Below are 22,447 nucleotides of genomic sequence, written 5' to 3'. Positions count from 1 at the left end.
ATCCACCAAAACAACGCAACCTTTGAACGTAAGATAATATTGATAGTTTTATACTTTTAGTAGGCTAACATCATAATGATGTCTTAAAAACTAACCAGCTATTAAGAAACAAGCTCCTGATACAAAAGCTGTTACGTGCTTGGACTTCGTATCTGCTGCTACCATGGTAGTGCAGTCCAAACTGAGCAGAGACAACACAAGACCGAGAAAGGAGAAAATGCATGCTATGCACATCATGGCACGGCAAGCCTGGATATCAGCTGAAGAAGGCAAATGTTCAATACGTTATTCCAAGAAAATTGTTCTTATGGTAAGAAGAGTTAGCTTGATGTTGTTGAAACAAGAAGGAATGAGAAATAACTTTTTATGTTTTTGTATTGCATCGGACTAACTGCAAACTCATTGTTTCCGTTAAAAAACGTTTATTAGATGCTTTTTTACATACAGTATAGCGTCGTAAAGATTTTCAAAAAAATTTACTTCTGTGCTAACACACTTTGGCAGGTTATCGTCAACAGAATTGAAAAATGCGTTTACCAATTTTTGCCTAGTTTTGCACACAAAAAGCACGCAAAATTATAGCTACATTTTAAATAAAACACAGGCAAAAGTGATGATTTAAACAACGTAGGACTCACTACGAATTCCCAAGATACTTGTATCATAACTATCGCAAGTAAATGTTCCAGGTCTAGGCGTGTTACACCGCCACCAAATTCCGTGATAAAGATGCAGGTTACTGACAAACGGTTCCGAAGAAACTTGTGAATTACGAAGCCACTCAGGATAGACGTTAACCAACAGACAACCAACAAAAGCAAATCCTCCAGCAAAGAAAGCTAGGAATTTAATTTCTCCCGCCATAGATGCGTTTGTTTGAATGATTGTTTGCAAGCGAATGTAATTTCGTTTAAAATCGGTATTCTTGGTGGATTTGAGAAGCTTATAATGGAAACAAGGTTATTTACGTACTGGCACTATTTTGTTGAAAAATATCTGCAAAGTAAATAGTCCAAATAATGTTTATATTAAAGCATTGGTTAATTCACAGCACCCAAGTCATTGTCATAAAACATTGCAGATAATCTGAAAGTAATTTTTATTAATTTTGTTGGACAATTTAAATTAAATTTGTTGGACAAGTGAAATATTTAGGTATACTGATTGATGATACCATCAGTGATGACGCAGATATTAAAAGGCAAGTGCGATCTCTTTATGTCGCTGCCAATCAGCTTAGGTCCAAGTTTGGAAATTGCTCTACCGAAGTTAAAAATGTAATGTACCAATCATATTGTATGCCAATGTATGGTTCGCAACTATGGTGTAACTATAAAACTTCTACTTTAAATCGCATACGAGTTGCTTACAACGACTCGTACAGAATTATCCACAATTTGTCGAGATGCGACAGTGCTAGAGTGTATCAGGTACAGAACGACGTGTTAACATTTGATGCTCTATTAAGAAAAAATTGCTATGCATTTGTAGAACGTTGCAAAAGATCAATTAATCCACTTTTGCGCAATGTTATGTCTTCTGATTATTACTTTAATTCTACATTTTATATTCACTACAACAGTATTTTGTACGTTGTTTGATGTAGCCTGCTTGATGTTGTGTTAGTCTGATATTTTGTGTGATGACTGTTAAAAATTTAAATTCTATGGACTTTGAGTCTGATTGCAAAATAAATAAATAAATTAAGCCTAATGTTATTTTGCTTTTTTTCTGGCCTCAGTCACACGACGGAGAGCTGCTGTTCCATGAACTACTAAACATTGAATTGTCACAAAACGTCATTGAAAAAAAAGTTCTTTCTAAAGTTTTGCTGTGGGCTTTAATCTCAAGCTGTCCAACCTTTAATTATTTTGCTTTCATTAATTTGCTTTTAATTTTTTGCTGAATCGGATACCTCCTATAAACTCACGTCACCAACTGAAATTAATATGTAGTTTCTTCCTAAACTTTTGGATGCAAAACTGTCAAAGACACGTTTTGTATCTAATCTTACAATTTTAAGTTACTTAACTTCACAAATGCATATTTTAAAACACGTGACACCCTTTTATTGCTACTTCTCGATGTTTAATTCAGCCTGAAACATAGCCTAGTCTCAAAGAGTTTTTCAATTTATGCTTTTACAACCGCACTGGAATACTTCAACAAACAGTTTAATATTGCTTTGGTTTAGGTTAGGCATAAATCTTCTGTAGGTGCTTCTGTTTAGTTAATATTTTATTAATAACGAGTTCTTTCAAATCGTAGTATATGAGGTACAGTGAGACTTGTTTAAACAATTTCAATTCAATTTTGAACTCTATTGTTTACAGTGTTTACATCAAATCAAAGTGTAGATCTACTCGTGAGATTAAAGTAGTTTTTAAAACAGCGTTTACATAAAAACTATCAAATGATTTGGGCCCGTTTTATTAAAAATTCAATATTAAATTTTGTGAGTTATAACATCAGATTGTAAAATGTTTTAATTGTAAACTTCATAAATCACTTCATAAACCATGATTTGTTGAAAAACTTTAAAGTTAAAATAACGTTAAGGGGAAGTCTTGCAAAGATCTTTGCTACTCCTCCACAAATCACTTAGAACATGTCTGGCCGTTTTTATGTGAGTACGATTTATGTTTAACTCTGAATTAATTTAGCGTAACTAAAGGGGAAGGGTTGAGTGTCATAATTTCCTTTCCAGTCTTCAAATGCAAAAATAGGACTGATTTGCTGGCCTTGGTAATATTCGGCCGATTTTTTATGAAATTCTGATAGTAAATCAACCTCCTTCTAACACCCATTACGCTATAGCAGTACTTTTCTTTACGTGGTTTAACAATAGGTGTAGGCTATATGCAGCTAGATCACCATTTTCAAATAAACAACATTTCTTGGTTTTGCAGAACAAACTTTCAAAACATTCTTGACTTCATCCTGCCTTGTTGTTATCAAATGAACATGGAAAGCAAAGAACCAGGTGTTTATAAGTCCATGTACAGTGCTACAAACAATTCACGTCAACATCTTCGGACCAGTGATATCTATTTACAACTCTATGCGTCATTTTAATGCTCTGTGCGCAAAATAATTTTATTTCAAATTTCCGATTGAAACTGTTTTTCATTCAGGAACATTCACTAATGCATTTCAAGAAAGAAAAACGTTAAAACTACGTGAATAAACAAAAACCTGTTGCGCCAACAATACTACAAGCACCCTACAACCATCGTTTACTTTGTGATGAGGTTCTCGTTAATATTACTTGGTGTTAACATGAGTTAGTCCGACAGCCTGACATGAAAAATGAAAGATTTGTCTTCGCCCTCTGCATTGGTCACGAAAGTGAAAATATGTTTATAGCATATTGGACAGCCTTTTCATTTTGGAATAAAGAATAAACTTATTTTACGTTTGTGCAGCATCTGTAAGGCAGAGATGACGGGAGAATATGTTTAAACGTAAATAAATGCTGAAAATTTTATCTTAAAATTAAAAAAGTAAATGAAAACATTTTCAATAAAGGTAAGTTGTAAAACTATACAAAAAACAAAAATTTTTGGAAACGTTGTGAAATACGTTCAAAGTGTTTTTACGAGTTTCAAAGTTGTTTAATCCAGTAGCTGAAAACATGTGATTAAAAGATAAAGAATGTATTCCTTGCCATCTACAGCAATTTACAAGTTTGTTGTTTGTTTAGTTTGGTGATTCCTAGCGATCTTTCGAATCATAATAATGTTTTCAGCGGTGAGTAAAACCAGATAACGCAAAAAAAGTTTCGCTTTGCAATCTATACTGTATACTGTACTGTGCACCATATCTCTTTATCAAATATTTACCCAAATATTTATCCAAATGGAAAAGAACGAGTGACATCGTCAGCAGGTTTACCCAATCTGGACTTTTCTTTCATTTTGTTTGTTCACGCGATTGTAAAAATTATCACTGCGGATAACTGAATGGACCACTAAAGGAAGGCCATTTAAAAGGGAACAACAAGACTCCAGGGTCTCATTTGTAACAGTGGGCTCCACTTCAAGAAAGAATCCACTCTGGGAATGCGACTCAACTGGTGGGTGATAAAAATGATGGAAATGGTTGGTGATAATGGTGGAAATTGTTGCTGGTAATGGTGGAAATGTCAGTAATGGTAGAAGTAGTTGGTGGTAATGGTAGAAGTGGTTGGTGGTAATGGTAGAAGTGGTTGGTGGTAATGCAGCCTAACGCTGTAAACGGTTAGTAACGGTGGAAATGGTTGGTAGTAATGGTAAAAATGGTTGGTGGTAATGATGAAAATAGTTGGTGGGAATGATTACGTGCATGTTAATTTGGCATTCGTGTGTTTACCAGTTTATTGTTCCACAGTCCACAAAAACAAGATAGAAAAACGACACAGTGTTTGTCTTGATTAAAAAAAAGACTTGGTTGAATGCCAAATAGCCTACTTCAACAAGGTAGTTACAAAAAATTGGCGACGTAGAGATTCCATTTAAATGCAAGCTCCTTCCCCTCCTAAAAAGTTTTTTTAATGAAAAAAATCATCACGATTGCAAAAATATACGCTGGATAATCTTGGTCAACGCTGCTACGCAGTCTACGTAGTCAACGCAGGCGCTGCTACCCAAGACCACTCTTGAATAATAACGTTTGCACCACACATCCACAACAACGCTAAAAAATCCATAGGTTTTAAAGGCAGGGAGGGCTGTGGTCCAATGGCCCCTCCATGCGCACGCCACTGCCGCTGATTTGCAAGGACAAGCAAATAAGACAAACCGTTTTGCTGTTAAGGCTGAACGTTGATTGTAAGCGCCAGCTAGCGGCGGTACAGATATGCAGATTTTGTACGCCAGATACGCTATACATTTACAACTCAGCGATTAGAATCAGGAAGAGGTAGATCACTGCAGCGTCTAAGAAACACATGGGGGATAATGAAGTGTTACCAGAAATTTTCTCGAAATTTATAAATACGTTTTTTCAACATTTTGTATTTATGGGAATATCGCAAATAGTGAAAGATGTTGTTGTCATAAGACTCTATCCACACATACGCAACACGACAAAAAATATGACCGATCAGAAGTTTCCAAGATTTATATCTTGGGAAGTTTTAAAATTAAGCAGAAAATATTCTCTATACTGCAGCATTTCTTGGCTCCATAATAAAATACGTTCTTTACAATGTTTGGTCAATTTTAATCGCTCATATTATATTCTTATTCACTCTTTATGTGAAGTCATGATAGTAATGCAAGCTACCCATTCAATCCGGTTTGTGTGTTGTATCTAAAGCAGGTTTGTTAATAAGAAACTTTTTCTTGATAAAGCTGCTCTAAGCTTCTTGAAGTTCAAACCACTAAAATAGACCGAACCCTGTTTACAAGATATGAGCTTGTTATAGATTGAAAATAGACTGCGAAAGTTAAACATTAACAACCGAGCAAACATGACGTGACCCTGTTGGCATCTAATCATATACCACTTCCTCCTTGTAGTTCAATATTCTCCAATTCCACTATGCTCTCTCTCAAATGATACTCAGTAGCCTTCTTCCAATGTTTATTTCATTATGAAAATGAAAAGAATTTTATGATTTGGATCTTTTTTAATCTAAATTGCAACCGCTTACTATTGTAGCAAATGCTCAACATAAAGAGCAGCGCAAAAACGATGTTTTTTTTCCAACAACCCACACAACTTGAATATTCGTCTAGTGTTTTTTTTCTTGTTTTTTTTTTCGAAAAGTGCCAGCTTGCAAATTCAGAACAAAGCATGGATCACATAAGGAGAAGAAACTCTGCACCAAAATATTCAACTAGCTTTCAATCATCACATACTGTACACTAAAATAAAAAAACGAAAGAAGAATATTATGTCAAAAAACTTATTCGAAGAAAAAAAAATTAAACTAGCTCAAGCAACTAGTTCTCACAAAAAAATAACAACAACTTCATAAAAAAAACTTCTCATACGAAAGAAGAAGATCTAAGTTAGTTGAATGGTGACAAAAGATTTGCCACATTGGGAACCCAAGTAGTTTGCTTTGAATCAAAGAAAAATCAACCAAAGCAATGCAGGAATTCTTTTCTTTTCGAGAAAGCGTCAGAAAGATAAACTGCACATAGAAAGAATTTACTCCTACAAAATTATTCATTAGGTAAGTGATGTTGCTTGTGAAAAGCAGCAGACAAAGCTAAAACAAAATCAAAAATTTGTAAACACACACGTGATGGTTATGGAAAGTTGTGGAACGCCAGAAAGGCGACTAGAAGTAGCAATAAAATAAATTATATAAAAAGCAATAAATAAAAGCAGATTATCACCTTATACATCTTGTGATAGTTCAGCTTACTTTGCACCAGAAAAATGTATATCATGTTATTTAATTAAATGCCTGGTGAACAGCCTCATTCAATTTTTAATGAATCCTTTATTAAATTTAAAAATATTAAGAATAGATTTAAAAGAGATCGGAATTGTAGAATTGTCTGAGTCGATTCTAAGATTTGCTCTTTGAGCTGGTAGTAGAAGTGTGGAAGTCTATGAATTTGTATCGTCAATAATAAAGGTTAGAGCAAATTGTTTTTTTTTTTTTCTGCAGTAGCTTTTTGAAATGTCAACAACACCTAAGCTATTGAAGGATCATTTCGTAGCTTAACTGCTGTGTAGTATCATCTAACACCAAGCATTTGTCTAAACCAGCGACGACTTACATTTAAACACAAAAAGAAAAATGCTCGACCTAGAACCAATTAAAATAAAATTATATAGGCCGAATACTCTATAACAGTGGTTCTTCCTTTACCAACCTGCCGAACCCTTACTCTAATCTGCAAGGCTTCGTTGAACCCCAAATCACAAAAACAAGAATCTACCACATTTAGTAATAAGACTTCTGTTGTTGTTTTCCTGAGACCAATAGTGAGATTCGAGGCTTCGTCTCGGAAACAGCAATTCTCATGTCACTTTCGTATGCAAGCCGGTTTCGTTTTTCTGTTTTAACATTTACAAGAACAGAAAACGCAAGCTCACATAAATAAATGGTTACGAATGGCTTGAGAACTTCAAGGGCAACTTTTGTAATAAGAGGATAACTTTCAATTTATTGGCATCAAAACGTTTGAAGATTTGTTGTATTGAAGTTTCTTTTTTGCACCTCGCTTTCTTGAAGCTCGATAATGTCAACCAAGTATGGACTGTTTATATCTGCTGTTGCAGTATCATAAGCAAATGGTTGACGATTAACATAAAAAACAACATAATAAACGAATGAACATAATACGAATGAACATAATAAACAACATATTATGCCTGGCGCATGAAATGAATACTGTTAGAAGTGTGCTGTCTTCGTGCTTACTTTTATCATTCTTTGTTGTTAAATATGTTACATTAAAAAAAGTTACATCTAAAAAGGTGTGGCCATCATGAGCCTTTCGTGTTTCTCTCATAAATATCTGTGTCTTAAATACAGTGAAGAAAAAAATGTAAGCCTACCGGTCCGATGCTGACTGATGGCTGACTACTGAACACTACCGCCAGTCAATATAAAGCCTTAAGCAAACCTGCCTACAAAAAAGTACAAATACAGTAAAGTAAGCGTAGGCTAAAAAATGTTCTTCGATTTCCTGACAAAAAAGAATTTCCTTAAAAATTGAAAATAGAACTAACATGCAAAAAGCAAACGTGAGGAAATTCATGTTTTGAGAAAATCAAGTTTTTCTTACCGATTGTTTTTACAATGTTACGTAATAATATTTGCATTCTGTGTTACATGCAGATGGCACCATTACATCACGCGTTAAACACATAGGTGTTTATTAACCATCACGTAAGCCGCAATTAAGTTTCGGCTGGACAATATTTTCCAAAAATATTCGCTGATATACCGTTCAGTAGGACGTGTGTTAATGTTTCAGAGGACGTTCGGGTCGAACCCCTAAAATAGCTTCGTCGAACCCCAGGGGTTCGGTCGAACCCTGGTTAAGAACCACTGCTCTATAAGGAATCGAACTTGAATTGGGACAAAAGTGACCGCATTTGCATCCCTGATTGAAACAATGTCAGCATTTTACCAGAGCTCGACCATGTTTAACCAAAGATTCGTTTCCTTTTTAAATTGTTAACTTTTATTTCTGTGAAATATTTCCCCAAATATGTTAAAACGAGCCGGTTTTAAGACATCGTTTGTTTGGATCTAACAATCCGGAAATCATTTCAACGGTGAAAGAGAGTAGGCTAGTTCGAAAATAGCCTACTTTGCCAACAAAACGTGACATAATATTTCCTATTATCCAACAAAAGCACTTCGCTAACGAATTTTAACATGAGTTTCTACTAGGATAAAGTTGTTACTCTTGTAAAGGACTTACCTCCAAGGTTAATGCTAGCCTTTCCGTAGTTATCGCACTTGAAAGAGCCTTGTTTTGGACTGATGCAGCGAAGGAAAACGCCATTAAACCTTTTTACTCTTCCCACCAAATTTTCTTCAGCCTGCCAGGTGGAATGACTCCAGTCCGGGAAGAAAGTGATAAAGAATAAAAGATAAAAGAGCATCCACATGAGTCCAATGCTGCAAAGAGCTCCACCTCTTCCCCCGTGTCTCCCTTTATCTTCTTCTTCAAGAGGTTGAAATCCTTGTCGTATCATTCTTTTTTTTGTAATACTGTTATTTAATGCTATAAAAGTACTTTACTGAGTTAAAGGATAAAAAATGGTCTTAAGTCAACTCAACTCAACTTATTTGTCTCAAGCTATTTTTTGTTTATTAATTTACAGAAATGTTTCTGCAATAAATTTGCTTAAAAATATGATTCTTGGTTGAACTAATTTCTTATTATCATCGTAAAAATTAATTTATTTCAAGAAATATTTCCAAACAGCTTTCAAACCCTTTGTAAAAGTAATTTCGTTTGAAATAATCTATTTCAAAATGAAAGCTAAAAAACGTTCAGCTATGCTTCATTTCTGATACCATAAGTACAAGTTTAGGTACTTTATCTATTTTGTTTTTTATTTCAAAAACTTTTCAGAGTTTTTAATTCGCCTGGTCGTCATGGCTATTTGAAAAAGGGTATTGATGCATTTATTAGAAATAAATCCATTAAATACAGTTTTAAAAATTTGACATTGCTGTTTTTGACTTTTTGATAATAACTGGCTATAAACATTGAAATCTTAGCAATATATTTCATTTCAAAGTTCAAAACTTTATGAACTGACTTTTGCTGTTCCATCTGGAATTGATGGCGTTGAAATGACAACACAGTTACTAGCACCATTGCGCGGAAACAGAAATATTTTCCGTATCTTAGATACAAAGATGGTTTTGAAAGGTTGTTTTTTCATATTCAAAGATCCTTGCTATAATATTAGGTAGCCACTTTAACAAGTCGAAATTCTGCCACTGAAATTGACTACAATGCAACCGCCAACCAATCAGAACGTGTTATAAGAGGCTACCGTCCAATTGTGACCCTTCTAGCACTCATCCAGAGAGTTAATACTTGTTTTGAACTTTATTTGGTAATTACAGAAGAAAAAGAGCAATAGCAGTGGTGAGAATCGAACACGCGTCAATGAAATGAATACTTTCTAGCCCTAACCCTAACCCCTAAGCCAACCAGCTGACAAAAAATCCATCACTTAATTTGCTTTTTATGATGTTCTTTTCGCCATTTTTTACGTCACTTAAACCGTAGCTTATGATTGGTTGGCGGTTTCATTCTAGTCAATTTCAGTGGCAGAATTTCGACTTGTTAAAGTGGCTACCATAATATTAAACGCGAGATGTTTCTTTTCTCATTCCTATCTTTGCTCTCAACCAACATCAATATAATTAAAAAGCCAATAATAAGCAAGTTAGACATCCTACGATAAGCATAATCTTGCTAATGCAAGATGTCACAAACAACCTCTATTGGGCTTTAGTCTTACCAAGTAACTCGGTATTTAGCATGCTATTAAGTTATTGCATAAAATTATGGACAAATAATTTAACGTGAAATACTGTAGAAAAATGTGTGCAAAATATTTCAATTTATATTGGTTTGTGAGTTGTCATTTGTATTTTTCAAATGAGTCATTGTTCCTGTTAGCAATGTAAAAAACTTAACTTCATCTTACAACTGGTGTAAATTGAAGGCTTTCCGTAATTGTTGCAGGAAAATCCTCCAGTTTTGAGCGACATGCAGTGCCACCAAATGCCGTCAAATGTAGGAATCCGTCCGTACAGACCATCAGAAGACTGTAGAAGAGAAAACACGATGATGAAAACAATATCAATTTAAAGAAGAACAAAACATAATCCGATAAAAGGACAGTTCGTCCCCAAAAGCTCAGCTGCTTGAGCGCCCGGCTCTATGCACAACGAAACCGCAAGGTCAAGGGGCGATGGTTCGGCTCTCGGGGTGTGCGCATAAGCAACGCATTTTAAGAACGGATCTCCAATAAGCGGTATTTAGTGAACAGAACAGTTTACATAAAACAACAAGACAGTGAAAACTTCACATTCGGTAACAAGATCTGCGTCAATTGTTCAAAGTCTCTACAAGTATGCAAAAATTCCACTACAAAGTTCTTAAAAAAGCCTTTTTCGTTTGAGGCTATAAACTAGTTGTTCCATCATAGAAAAAGTAACGACATGTCTCATTGAAAAATCAGTTTCAATGTTCAGTCAATTTTAGCTCTTGGTCATTCCGTAAATTATTCTTCACAACTCCCAATTCCTCGCAATCTCCTTCAACCCCGATAGCTCAGTAGGTTAGCGCGTGACTTCTTGAACAAAGAAGCTTAAAGATCAAGCGCCGCTGGTTCGACTCTCGGGGTGTGCGCTTGAGCAACGCACGTTAAGGAGGACTGCTATCCATTTAGCGGCACCTAGTGGATGGAATAATTCTCCGGCAACAACACTTCAACAATCGAAAGTTCACTCTGTCAATCTCTGTAACCGGTCCTGCGTCAAAAGCTTCTACAAGTATGCGAAACTACCAGGAATAACCTATCAAGGCTTTGTCAGTCCGAGGATAAAGATTCAAAACCAACCAATCAATAACTTAGCTACATTTTGCACGAACTTATGCATTGCTAACGTCATCGGATTGTCCCAAATGCAATCTTGTTGGTCCAGCATTAAGGCCAAGCAAGCTTTTTCAAGTGCTAATCTTTTATAAGCAAATTTTTATTCCGAGACTTAAGTACAACAGTTTCTACTTAACACGCAACGTTTTTTTTTTCTATTGAAAATACTCTTTGATTGAAAACATATTCTTTAAAAAAAACATTATTTAACAAACCTTTTATTAGAAGAAGAACTTATGACATGTAACAATAAATGTTGAAAGTAATTTTACCTGCCAATTGCTGGTTTTCCAATACGGCACTCCACAGGTTACCAATATGCCGTAGTGAGCTATAAATCCACACACAAACGACACAGTTTTCATAGTTGTAAATGATGCCATGGCGTTGGAGAAAGTGTCACTACAACAAGCAGACGTCCTAGCAAGTCAAATGGTATCTAAAAAGTAACTTTAAAGTTGTGACGTTATCGCGTTCGGTTCACACGACCGTACGTATACAAGAAGCAAGAAAATGTAGTAAAATTGAACTACCCTTCCTTTTTTCGTCGTATCCAGGCTTACACCCGGTGATTGAAGATTTACATTAGGTTGACGGGAGCGCAAGGAAACCAATCTTCGCGTCCACCTTCAGGCATGCCTTTAAGTGTCCTGCCAAAGACACAGCCGCATGCTCTTGAACGGTGTTGAACCGGCGCCCTTTCGATTGCCGTTCGAGGACTCTCACCACTCGGCTATGCAGCCGACTAATTACCCACTGTAATCATATTGGATTTAAGTCAATTTGCATCACATTTACAAAGTAACCACGTTTTTACCCCGATTTATTCTCACTGTCTTGAGTAAGAAAAAATGGAATTGCTTTTGTTTTTAAGATCAGTAGTATGACCCGCTTTGGAATCGAAGTGTTACACAGTATAATCGATAAACATACAATACAATTTCTTTTGTGTTTTGGGAAGATGTATAATATACAGCGGTGGGATGGCGCAGCAGATAAGGCGCTCGCTTTCCAGTCACGCAATCCTGGTTCGACTCCCGGCTTAAACTGGTTGTTGACAAACACCGCTCACCTCTACCCAGGGTGTAACAAATTGGGTGGGCGTAGTTGCTGAAGGAAAGGCGGCCGAGAGAAAGGAACTGGCCACCCTACTCTCGTTAGTGCCGAAGGCTTAGTCTAATGAGAACCTTATCTTCTCGTTCCCCGATGCTTGGATCAAGTATGGGACCCACCTTTACCTTTTTTTTTATAATATACACAACTCTTCCATTTTATTTCCGCTGTTGAATAGTTTTGTATAATTACCATCACGAATATATGTTAAAACACTTAATATGAAAATATTATAACCCATGTATAACCATTGTATCACCAACCGAACACCAAATAAAAAATATTTTTTCTAATTTTTATAATTGATGCTTACCCCTGGTATGCTGAATCGATTGACAAGCGAGGCAAAAAATTTCCTCAACTAAAATTCATCCGCTTATTCTAGAAATGACAAACATGATGCATATGTACACTGCTCATGTTAATATATTACAGTACAAGCATGGTGAATCATCTCTGGAACGCCATTCTCATGGTGTTGTTTGCTGCTAATCATCGCATTTCGAAACACTTTACGATGTGCTTCCAACAACCAAATCGTTAAATGTAAGTTTCTCCAGCCTCGGGTTGATTATGAGGCCACGGCTTTTGCAAAATAGTGGACATTGTGAGCCTCAAACTAGAAACAAAAAACTGAAGAAAGAGTTTTTCACCCCTAAAATGGCTTTAGTGAAAAAACACTTAACTAGTATTCACAACTTAAAACTGATCTATGACTTCCATAACAAAAACGCAAAACGGTTTTAAATTACTATTTTTCGTGGTAAGCGTAAAGTTTGAATTTCTTGCTTGTGTTGCATGTAATTTACTTCACCCTTGTTAGTTGCTAGATTGACAAATTAGCTTTCAACTTCTGCAGACGTTAAATCATTGTAAATAACAGCTGATTTGCCGTCTGGGATTTTTGATTCTTTAACTGACCACTGGTTTGCTCTGTAAATCCGCTGACTCTGAACTAATACGCGGTGTGTTGTTTGTGTTCACTGTTCAGTAATGTTGCATTTCTTGGGTGACAGTTTCTAACAATACTTGCTCAGTTATGTTGGTTGCTATTGACAAAATCATAAAGTTATATGAAATGCAGCAAACTGCACCCTCTTTTCAATGCTGTAATGTATTTACACATTTGCAATTGCTTCATTTTATGCGTCGACAAAAATGTAGACCTTGTACCGTTCTGGTATCATAAGCTTAAAAATAGATATCATAAAGTGTCGGCTTAGACAAACACTCAGGAACATTGAAATTCCTAAAAATGGTGTTCTACCCCAACGGGAAAGCTATCATCTTGTGGACTCCACCAGAATAAAGTAACGCAATTCATGTTTATCATATACCTGTACATTGTACAAGTCTAAGATTTTGATAGGGGCATTACATTACAGCCGCAGCGTCGCGTTTCCTGCAACATCAGAACAGTCATTTGCCAATTTGACATTTCCTGCACCTCGTTACAAGTTTCTTTTCAAAAAAAAAAAAAAAAATTAAATTACTTAAAAACCAACTTCACTCCTCTTGTACAGTATAAGCCATAAAAAGTAGCCTACAATGTTTTGTAAACAAAACGTTAAAAAACTTAGCTCTTTTAGAGTGGCGGATAAATCAACAACGGATCTAGTTTCCCATTCTCAAGATCTAACATCCCTTGATTTTCATAATTCTCCTCGGAAAGGTTAACTTGATACTACCAGCTTAGCAAAGAAGAACTAGTGGTGATTAATGGAGGAACTAAAACGTATGCGCCAAGGAAGCAAACTTGTCAAAAGAATTCCATGGGCCATGTCTTTGGCGCAAATATAACAGTTTTAAACCAAAGACGTGATCGAATTGTTTGGTTTCCAAATGCGGTTTACCAAACAACAAGTGGCCTATTCGCGATTCTTGTTAGTTTTAATCGTGGTCCCTAGCCTATAAAGCAGAAAAAAAATAAATGTAATCAAAATACAAAAGCTGTCTAAACTACGCCTCCATTATCTAGATCAGTGCTCTTCAACCGGGTATACTGTATACCCAAGTGTATACCAGATCAAAACTAGGGTATACAGCTGGAGAAGGGTATACGAAGGGTATACAGCTTAGATCTGTGATAGTGGAAGTCACAACAGAGGTACGGTGGCTATCGCAAGGGAAAGTTCTTTCTCGTGTGTTTGAACTTCGCGAACAATTAAGGGCATTTTACACTGAACACGGAGACCCAAGGGCTTCCAAGTTTCGTGAAATATTCTGGATTGCAAAATTGGCATACTTGGCTTAGATTTTTGATCGTTTGAACCAAGTGAACATCAGACTTCAAGGAAGAGGGGGTGATATATTTTGGTCAACTAGCAAGATCAATGCGCTGAAGATGAAAATTGCACTCTGGAAATAGAATGCTTTGTCGAGGAACTTCAATGACTTTCCTGTATTACCGGTAAGTCAATACATGAAAGAGTCTAGCTAGGAGTTTGAGGACGTTTCTACTGAAGATAACTTGTCTGCCCTTATTGTTGGTCACCTGAAATTACTTGCCGACAATTTGACTACGTATTTTCCTGAAGATAACGACCAATGTCTGGAAGCAGAATGTTGGGTTTCTCTTCTTGAATTTCCCGAATACAAAAATCTCGCGCAAAAAGCCATTGATGTCTTGGTGCAGATGCCTACCACTTATTTGTGTGAAGAAGGATTTTCCAGTCTTGCTGAGATCAAGTCAAACAAACGAAACTCGATATTTGACATTGATTCTGCGGGGAGGAATAGAGAAAGAGCTAACACCACGTTATGTCCAACTTGCCGAAACAATGCAACAACAAGCTAGCCAATAAATCAACTTCAATTTTGACGTTTTTTGCACTTTTGCATGCGTAGTTTCTTGTGCCCAGTTCAAGACTACTATAATCACTTTAACAAACAATTAATTAATTATTAGTTTTTTTTTGCTTTCTGTGCACAATTAAACATCGCTATTTGTGAGGTATACGAAGTTATTAAAAATTGAAAAAAGGTGTACCACGGACAAAAAGGTTGAAGAGCACTGATCTAGATACTTAGGCTACTATCGTCAGGCTTAACACTGTTCGCACGATTTAGCCTACTGGTCATTTTCCACTTTTCTCAATCATCACAATCTGGCCTTCAAATTTGCATTTGCTAACCACGCCAGTTGTGCAGCTTGTTGTTGAAATAGAAGATAACCTGATGCTTTGACAGGAACATATTGATAAACGATAACCGAAAGAGTGAAAAGACGTGATATACTTCCAGCACCGTTACCGAATTTCAATACTTAGCCTACTCTGTAAGTGAGGCTAACTCTATCACATGTCATTAAATTTTGGTCAAAGTTTAGGCTGTATTTTAACCTGGCAAAAGTACTAATGTTCTTTTTATTCCAAATAATCAGGCGTGCTTCATGGGATAAAATTTTAATTTTATGAAAATGTATTTATCCTTTCACCACAGCGTAACAGAAGCATTTGACAATAAGAAAGATAGCTTGGAAAAACCTTCACTCGCTTTAGCCTATTAGAACATTTTTTTATCATTTTTTCTCAGTCGCCTACATCTCGGACAACTTTTGTCATAAGTCATAACCTCCAATCAGAACTTCTTGGAGTTTCTTAAATTTAATAATTTCTCATAATGCTAAAAGACCTTTCAAAAATTTAACTTAGTTTAGGCTACTTTTTTTTTCCCACAAAGTTGTCTTGCGTGTTTCTTTCAAGCACAGGCCAGCTGCTGCAGTATTCTATTTCGGAATATAAAATTTGGTCTAAGAATAAAATTATTCACAACCACCAGTGCCAACTAGGTACGCCAATATTGATGCAAGATAACCTTCTGAAAACGCAGTTCGTTAAATAAGAATTAACATAAAATAACTAGAAGGCATTAGGATTACGAGTGGCTTATCATTCAAATTATGTCCACAAGGGAGATAACAACCTTTGCTTACTAAGAAATTAGGGTGAAGGTCGCGTTGTGTTGTGATATGTAGTGAAAAAGTGTTTGTAGGTCTTCGTCCTATTCACTTGTTAGTTGAAGAGAGATAAGGTTTTCACGTGTTCAGACATCTAGGTTAGTAGGAAGTTGAATATCATCTCCAATGTTCATTGTGACCTACTGATGTCAATCGAAACAAAGAAAAATTGCTTGCGTGTTATTTTTTTGTTCTACAATGGAACAGTAATTTACAATAGCGTTGCACTAGTAGGTTCGCTTTCAATTTAACAAAGTTTTTTTTATTACACATACATCACCTTTCTTTGTTAAGTAGTTCGAAAAAATTAAATCGAAGAATATCGAAAGTTTTAAAACATAAAAATTATTTGCAAAAGTCGATAAAAAAAAATTGTACTTTATTTTTTTTTTATATAAGTTTTATTTTTGTCGCATTGTATCTTACTTCTGCTGCTTGGAAATTTAGGTTGAGTGGAAGGGAAGACAAGTTATCAATTGTTCCAACTTCGTGGCCGTTTATCGAAGTTAAACTTGCATCTATTAGTGGGCGTTAGAGAGCTTTCGATAAAACGATTTTGGCTGATAGCGTATTTTAATGACGCAACACTTGGTCGGGGAGCAATTCATGTTTTAAACATATACAGCATTAAACTGCTTGCTGCCAGGGGCGCCGGAACGATTTTTGACTGGGGGGGCAAGATTACGAAAAAAGAGCACTTTTGTTTACTAAAAGGCCAAGTTTTTTTTCAAGTTGTAAGATAAGATATAGCGACAATGCTAATCTATCAGCTCACTATGTATTGAGTAATGATAGCCTACAAGTGTCCGGTATACAAAGAAGGGCATCATGCTATGTTATAATGATGTCACCTACTGTCAAGCCTTAAAGCAGCCTGCGGCCATGGCCGCTAAGTAGTGCTTGAATGACCGCCGGTGCTACCTCCTCAGCCGGCCAAGTTTGGCCTCCGGTCTCTTCTAGCCAATTCTTTAATTTCGCAATAGAATGATTGTGGATTAACTGTCGAAAATTTGTAGTATCAAAGAGTGACGCAATATTAGGTCAGCGCGTCATAATCGCCACTGTTGCATTGTGCAGGAATATTTGTTATTGATGGAACATATCCATCTGCGATCACCAGCGCTGTAAGTCTTGTTTGTAATTCCCGACGCTTATTTTAACAAAGTCTTAATCCGAAGTGCTAATTTACATCGGCTGGCAATATTGTCGTTTTTATGTCGATTTGATGTTGTTGGACATTAAAAAGAAGAACTAGGTTAGTTAGAGCTAGGTTAGTTGACATCCAAGGGGAAAACATTTTTTGATCATATTTTGCAAAAATTATGCTTCTTTTAGGAATGTCCTTCACATCATTGAAATACTTATTTTATTACCTAGCCGTCTTCGTCAACACATGTCGAACGTTATTTTTCGTTGCTAAAGAGAATTCTAGGGGAGTGGCGAACTTCTTTAAAATTAGCCACATTGGAGACACTCATATGCGAGTGTCGTTAGATGGTCCCGCTGTATTGGATTACAATTCCGATAAAGCAGTTATTGCGTGGTGCAACGATTCTATTGTAGGACGTCGCCCAGGCCCAGACTTCAACAACGCTAAGTGATCATTTTAGCATTGTTTCAAGTTTAATTTTATTTACTTGAGCTATCGTTATTTTTATTTAGTATTTTGGCCTCCAAGCATGCAGATTTGGCCGCCGAGAAGGAGCTCCCGGTAGGCCACGATGGCTGCCTAAAAAAGAACGAGTTTTAAGGCCTGTACTGTGTTGCAAAATTTTGTGCCGCATGTATTATTTTGAGGCAAAAATAAATGATTATAATTAGGCTAAAAGCGAATATCAGAAACTGTTATATTGCAAAATGTGCAGTAGCTTACATGAATTTAAAAGGGCACCTTTTCCCCCACTGCCCCTCCATCTGCAAAAACATTGAGGGCAGGGGGGCGGCCGCCCCCCGCTTCCGGCGCCCCTGCTTGCTGCAACAACAAAAAGCTTCTATTTGTTGATAAGCCATAATGGTATGCAATGTAGTGTAAACAATAAAAAATTGTTAAAATAAGAATTCGGTTTATGACTGTTGGAGTCAAAATGAAATTGTCCCCAACGAATAGTTGTATCTAGCTCTTCATGCTTGTGAGGCAGCAATTCAGGCAGAATCTTCCAACTGCTACTGAAAGATATCATTGTAAAGTTTGATTGTCCAAAAACAAAGAGGCTGAATTTATATTAACCTTTGAAACTACACAAGAATTTTTGAAGCATGAAAAGTTTAAACACTAGTTTGGATACCGCCAACTAGTTGGATACCGCCAGCTAGTTCATGTTGGAACTATGCTGTAACGTGAGAACTGCAAACTTAAATTTAAAGAACTCGATCTTAGTTGCCGAACGCGAACGTAGGTTCAAAAAGAAACGCTCTTAAACTCAAACTGAACTCAGAACTTGAAAAACAAAAAGTATTAATCTACTGAGAAAATCTGTTCTACTTTACATTGATTAGCTAACGTTTGCAATAAGGTAATGGTGAGTCCCATAATTGATCCAAGCATCGTGGGATGAGAAAATAAGGTTCTCATTATATCAAGCCGTTGGCACTAACAAGAGTAGGGTGGCCAGTTCGCTTGTCTCAGCCGCCTTTCCTTCTGCAACTATGCCCAACCAATTTATTATATACTGGGTAGAGGTGGGTGGTGTTTTTCAACAACTAGCTGAAGCTAGGAGTCGAACTAGATTAGAAAGCGAACGCCTTATCCGTCGCGCCATCTCACGGCAGCACCATCCCAAACGTTTGCAGTAGTAAAGGTAAAACGGATTAATTTGCTGGCTGAGAATGGCGATTCTACTAATGCAGCACCTTTAACAATACTACAATTTGGGTAGAGAGGTAACTCTTTTAAACCGTTGTCTGTTTATGTCTGTTTATGGTTTAACAATACTGTTCCTATACTGTTATACTATTGTAGTACCGGTAGTATTTTGAAAATAACAGAATTATTTTTTTAGCAGTTACTTTTATTATTATGTATTTATATTTCTTCCATGTTTCTTCATAAAAACTCAATAGAAGCAAAAGCGTTCAGCTTGTTTCTTCTCATTTATTGTTTTATATTTGGATTTTCACTATGTGGTGATTTAATCAGCCAGAATTTTACTCATGTAGGCTATCAGTACCTTAATTCCATTGAAACAGATCTACTTTTAAAGGCCATAAATTTCATGTCAATTTTTAAAAATTGGCCACTTAAAGCACAAAATTTCGTTATGCACAAAAGGCAATGTTATTATTTACAAATTTATTTAGACAGTAAACAACACAAGCAGACTCCGATGTTTGTCATAAACTGAACAAAGATAGGTTGCAAGCAAGCAACCCATAAAAAAAACCCACATATAGTTAAAGAGTTACCTTGATGGCATAACTTAAGGGTTTTTACGCAGGTGTGCTCGTACCATTAAGGGTGAGAGACGTGTTCTTAATTTCTTAAGGTACTTGCTCGGTGCTGAATCATCACATTTATGTTATGAATGGGGTTAGAATCTGTGACTTGGTTGCTGAGATTTTAACCTACACTGTGAATCGTGGGGTATTGCTGCTTTTTTGACAATCATTATCAAAAGCTGTAAACAACGGTGACACAAAATATAAAATTCTAGGTAATTTGATAAAGAATGACCTCACAGCAAAAAAATCTGTAGCGGAAAAGTATTCTTTCAAATCGTATGCAATATCTATATTCTATAACTACACAAAGAGCATATTGCAATCATGTATGTACATATCAAGTAAAGTATAACAGCATGACACTATTGAAGTATTCGGAAACAGTAAAAAGAAAAGGTTTGCAAACAATCTTTGTTATATAACAACAAAAACAGAAAGTAAATAAATAATAAGCTAAATATTCTACAAAAGTCCATCGATGCCACAGAAGTTGTCTAAAATTTCTAAGTTTGTCGATTGTAGTTGTAAGCAGAGCAGCGTGCACAGCAGCTTGAGAGAGTTCGACACCAATCTACCGACCTGAGTGTGTCAGGAGTTGTCGTTATAGGCATGCCAGAGGTTACAAAATTCTTCACGGGTCATTACCGGAATGGTTTTCGATGTATACAGCTTTGTGAAAATACATCAGAAAAAGATTGTCTGCGGTATCGCATCAAGAAAATTGTACATCACATATTGACTTGCATATTTCATTTTCAGTTTCGATTGCAATGTTAATGCTTTTAAAGCAACGCGAAAAGAAATAGAAAGCGGTTATGAATCACAAACACACAATGCCATGACACTGACAGCAAGGTTGGTAGAAACCTCAAAGGGAATTCCAAGATGAGTAGTTTTCGATGCTATTTGAATCCACTCAATCTTTGTTGCTTCCTATGCATATTGTGATTGAACAAACGACAATCTTTTTACGTTGCAGCAACGCTATGTTAACTACACCAAAAGCAGAAGCTAACGCTGCTTCAAAACAAAACAACCAGTTTACACATTTGAACAACATTTTTTAACAAGTTTTGATTTCCACACCGTTTTTTATATAGCCTACCAGTTTTACTAGAGGTAAAAAAGTTAAATGAAAATCACAAAGCGGTGCTGAAAAGACCAGAAGATGAACTTGCTTTTTTCTGTCGGCGAGCGCTGTTGTATGACAACAGCCTTCTCCAATAGCCATCGTTTGTACAGTGAGCTGCCGATATTGCCTGCCGCAAACATTGTACTAACCAGCCAAACGTTACTTTTGATCACTGCAAAAGGGCAACGGCCAGTTGAAAACGAACCAGTCCAACTCTTTGTGAGATCCGCAGTTCATCACACGCTACACCACAATTTGAGCATTTTCTTTGGAACTAAAACAGGATTGATTCGACAACTAACAGATAATAAGGCCTCACATGATACAACTGTAGCCTACAGAAAGAGAAACGTTATGTGCAGTTAGATTGATAAATGGAAGTTATACGGTCACATGGCAATGCTTTTACATATTCCAATTTCCAAGTTTAGTTAAATCAAACAGTGGCAATGTTGCCATAATGAGCAATACTTAATTTAACAAGTTTTTGTCCAACGCTTTCTCACCAAGGCACTTGGGCAGGCTATGGCTTCAAAAATAGGCTGCTTGCAAATGCAGTAAGAGATTGCTTGGCTTGGTGGTAAATGAAAGTCAGTCTCTTCATAAAACAGGCAAGTTTAAACCAGTTTGCACTGGTATTTCATTTAAAAACAAGACCGGAGTGAATTGTCTGTGGAAATTATTTCTTTTGCTTAATCATTAGAAGAACTGACAACTTCACTTTCCTCTGTAACGTTCGCTTGGTTTGTTCGGCACGAATTAGACTTGTCCAAAACTTGAATGGTTTCCATGGCTTTTGCCAAACCTTCTATGCTGGTATCTCGTGGCAAAGGCTTTGCTTCTGTTTGTGAAACTAGCTTATGTCGCGGTAATAGATGCATCGAAGGTTGGTGAAGTGGAACAGTTTGGTGTATGATGGGGTTGGGATGGTAAACATATTGAGGCGCAACTGGAGGTTCTAAAGAGCTTTCACTTACAAACTGTGTGGAAGATCCTCCAAGAGGTGCTGTCATTGGGGGACCACCAATCAAAGAATACGTGATGATTTGTTGCATACTAGATCGTGTGCTTGGAGTTGGTATATGAATGGTGTTGATAGGAGTATCATAAACTGGTGGTTTAGCTTCAGAGAGCGGAAGGCAATTTATATTAGATTCAGGCAAACTTGTGCTTCTTACGTTATCTTTTGTTTCGTCTACAGAAGCTGTTCGATCTTGAACTGAAGAAACTGGGATTATCGGAGTTGTGGAATTTTGACAAGAGGTTGTGTTGTTTGACACTGATGCAAGTGACTGGCCATGGATGGCAGAGCTGGTCGAAGTTTTGTTTGATCGTATCTGAAACGAAAAAATAAAAAAAACTACGTCACTCCGTCCACTAGACAATCAAGAATGATAGGTTCAAATTCAAACACGAGGTCCTTTGATTTTCCTAAAAATGCTTTTTGTTTGATCTATTCAAACTACTTGAAACATATTGATTGTTTAAACTTTCAGCAAATGTAAACACATGTCATGTAAAATAGGCTAACAATATTGTGTTTTTATATAGCCATGTAGGCCTATCCATCGCAGATATACATTGCTCTTCAGCGCTATTGTTGTAACAGAAAACGTCAGTTTTAGTTTCATGTTTTATTTCTATTTCCTACCTTCAATTCTAAAAGAGAACTTGCCATATCATAGCAAGGGTCTGGGAAAAGGTAAAAGCGACAAAACGAA

At 36.3% G+C, this 22,447-nt stretch overlaps 2 protein-coding genes across 2 annotated transcripts in view; both read right to left on the bottom strand.

The window, feature by feature from the left end:
- Positions 1–22,447, bottom strand: part of LOC145778444 (uncharacterized) — a 35,617-nt gene that overhangs the window by 5,546 nt on the left and 7,624 nt on the right. Inside the window, exons 5-9 of the mRNA XM_082589922.1 lie at positions 21,440–22,063; positions 20,427–20,527; positions 11,358–11,505; positions 10,132–10,252; positions 96–260 (exon numbers count right to left, since the gene is read on the bottom strand). Coding sequence (XP_082446048.1) covers positions 96–260; positions 10,132–10,252; positions 11,358–11,505; positions 20,427–20,527; positions 21,440–22,063 — 1,159 coding nt within the window. The remainder of the gene's footprint in view (positions 1–95; positions 261–10,131; positions 10,253–11,357; positions 11,506–20,426; positions 20,528–21,439; positions 22,064–22,447) is intronic.
- On the bottom strand, positions 897–8,778 carry LOC145778357 (uncharacterized). Its single transcript, XM_082589828.1, has 2 exons — positions 8,379–8,778; positions 897–996 (listed from the first exon to the last, which is right to left on the bottom strand). The coding sequence occupies exons 1-2, from the start codon at positions 8,653–8,655 to the stop codon at positions 965–967; spliced, it is 309 nt and encodes a 102-aa protein (XP_082445954.1). The 5' UTR covers positions 8,656–8,778; the 3' UTR covers positions 897–964.

The sequence above is a fragment of the Aplidium turbinatum genome, chromosome 10 (assembly GCF_918807975.1).
Source record: "Aplidium turbinatum chromosome 10, kaAplTurb1.1, whole genome shotgun sequence".
NCBI classification, from domain to species: Eukaryota; Metazoa; Chordata; class Ascidiacea; order Aplousobranchia; family Polyclinidae; genus Aplidium; species Aplidium turbinatum.
Note: the sequence above shows the minus strand (reverse complement) of the source record. Positions and strands in the feature narration are given on the sequence as shown.

Bases quoted from the DNA above. Each gene is read 5' to 3' on its own strand.
- LOC145778357 (XM_082589828.1), bottom strand. From the start codon at position 8,655: ATGATACGACAAGGATTTCAACCTCTTGAAGAAGAAGATAAAGGGAGA. The intron at 997-8,378 runs GTAAGTCCTTTA...TTTACTTTGCAG, and splicing joins GGCTAGCATTAACCTTGGAG to ATATTTTTCAACAAAATAGT.